Genomic DNA, 1,989 nt, shown 5'->3' on the forward strand with positions numbered 1-1,989 from the left:
ATATCTTTAATTTAATCTTTATAATAGAAATATTTTTAAAATAAACTTCATTGTCAAATATCTTGTATTTTATAAGAATAATTTTAATTTTAATTATAATTAATAAATTTTCATTATAATTTTTTCTTTAATATTTAATTCTATCTTAAAATAAAAATTTTAAATTCTTTAATTAATCCACTAAAAAGTTTTTGTCTTATCTAACTCCATTTTGATTTTATTATGTGATAAAAATTAAAAAATATATAATAAAATGAGATGAGATAAATGAGGTAGCAAAATTTGCAAATTCTTCGCATGACAAAATTTAAGGCCAAAGCTAATCCAAAATTTAAGGCCAAAGCTAATCCAAAATTTAAAACATTGCATGCATTTAAAAAATACAAAAAAGGCACCTGTTACACAGTAGTAAAAGTCAAATCAAGACAACTTTCCATGGAAATTAAGACAACTTTGCACAAGAATGCAGAGTGCAACCAAAAAAAAAACTAACATTAAACTTATACAAAACTTCTTCATCAATCGTTCTATGGACATTACTCTCACATACCCAAGCTACATCTAAGCCAGTATTGTACAAGAATGAATGCAGAAGAGTAGAGGAAAAAAATCTCACAATATTATATATATATAAACCTGTTATACAGAGTAGGAAAAATCAGACAAACTTTATCATCTATCCTTAAATTTACATACATTAAAAAGGATAAAAAACATGTTACAGAGCAGGAAGAATCAGAGAATTTTTATCACCTATTCTTCCATGGACATTACTCCCCTATGCCCAAAGCTACCGCTAAGACAACATTGAATAAGAATGCAGAAGATACAGCCAAAAGATCTCGCAACATTAAATTAAGAAAAAAGAAACTTGCTGCATGGTAGAAATGATCTGGCAGATTTCATGCTCCGAATTGCAACTAAAGACAACATCGAACAAGAATGAAGAAAAGTACAGCAGAATGATCTCACCGGCTTAATCCTTCCATGGATATTATCCCTGCATCCCCCGAACTGCAGCCAAGACACCATTGAACAAGAATGCAGAAGAATACACCATAATTCCATTGTCAATCCACCTGGCTGAGGAGTATGATAGAGCTTCACGTCCGCTGCGTCTCCTGGTTGTCCTAGAAGGTCTGTGAACATATTCGGGCGAATACTCTCCCAGCAAATAACACCCAATTCCCCATTTCGCCCAAACTAGGGTTTGCAGAGCGCTATAGTGCCAACTCCCAAAGCCCTTTCTACCCAAAGCTCCTAAAATTGTGCTGGCTGTTGCAATGCAACAGATCTCTAAAACTATCACTGCCCTAAGCAGAAACCTTTTTCTCCCTCTAATTTTCTTGGAAAACATTTCCAAAATGTCCATGACCAAGCCAATACAGATGACTGTTATTATCACAACAACTCTAGGTTTAGAGGGTCGAATGGAGTTTATTTTATACCATTTTCCAATGCCGCTTTCTGATGCAGCAAGCACAATCCATGTAACAGAGCAAATCAAGTTGATACAACCCGATATAAACGATAAGCTTCTGAGGCTCAGAAGAGTAACACCTCTAAACCTCAGCACTTGGCAAACATTGGTATTATCGGCAGCACTCTTGACCACAGCACTGGTTAGAAACGAATTGGCACAAAACCCATTTCCTTTACTGTCCACGATGTAATGGCTTATTGCCCTTCTCGCTAATAAAGCACTAGAGAAGCCATCTACTTTGAACCAAATGGTGAGGACAATATTGATTAATACTTCTGCAAGTCTGGGCACTATTAATGAGGTAGTTCTGTAGATTACTTCCTCCATTCTACCTTCTCTGCTCTGATCCAAGTAGTCCTGCAGGGCATCCGAAGCCATGACTATGGCTCCTCTGTCTTCCTGGTCATTAGACTTGAAAGATCTCATCAGCAGGCTTGTCCAGTCATCAGTGGATGCAGGATGCAGTGGAATGCAGATGCACAGAGGGACTTCTTGGATGGGTGGCT

At 36.1% G+C, this 1,989-nt stretch overlaps 1 protein-coding gene across 1 annotated transcript; it reads right to left on the reverse strand.

Moving 5' to 3' along the window:
* Nucleotides 1–659: 659 nt before the first annotated feature.
* On the reverse strand, nt 660–1,894 carry LOC149243409 (uncharacterized). The gene has a single exon (XM_089367803.1). It carries the CDS (start codon nt 1,859–1,861, stop codon nt 995–997), a length of 867 nt encoding a protein of 288 aa, XP_089223929.1. The 5' UTR covers nt 1,862–1,894; the 3' UTR covers nt 660–994.
* Nucleotides 1,895–1,989: the final 95 nt, after the last annotated feature.

Source organism: Pinus tabuliformis, chromosome 8 (assembly GCF_031772625.1).
Source record: "Pinus tabuliformis cultivar Carrire ecotype Pingquan chromosome 8, CPIR1, whole genome shotgun sequence".
Lineage (NCBI taxonomy): Eukaryota > Viridiplantae > Streptophyta > Pinopsida > Pinales > Pinaceae > Pinus > Pinus tabuliformis.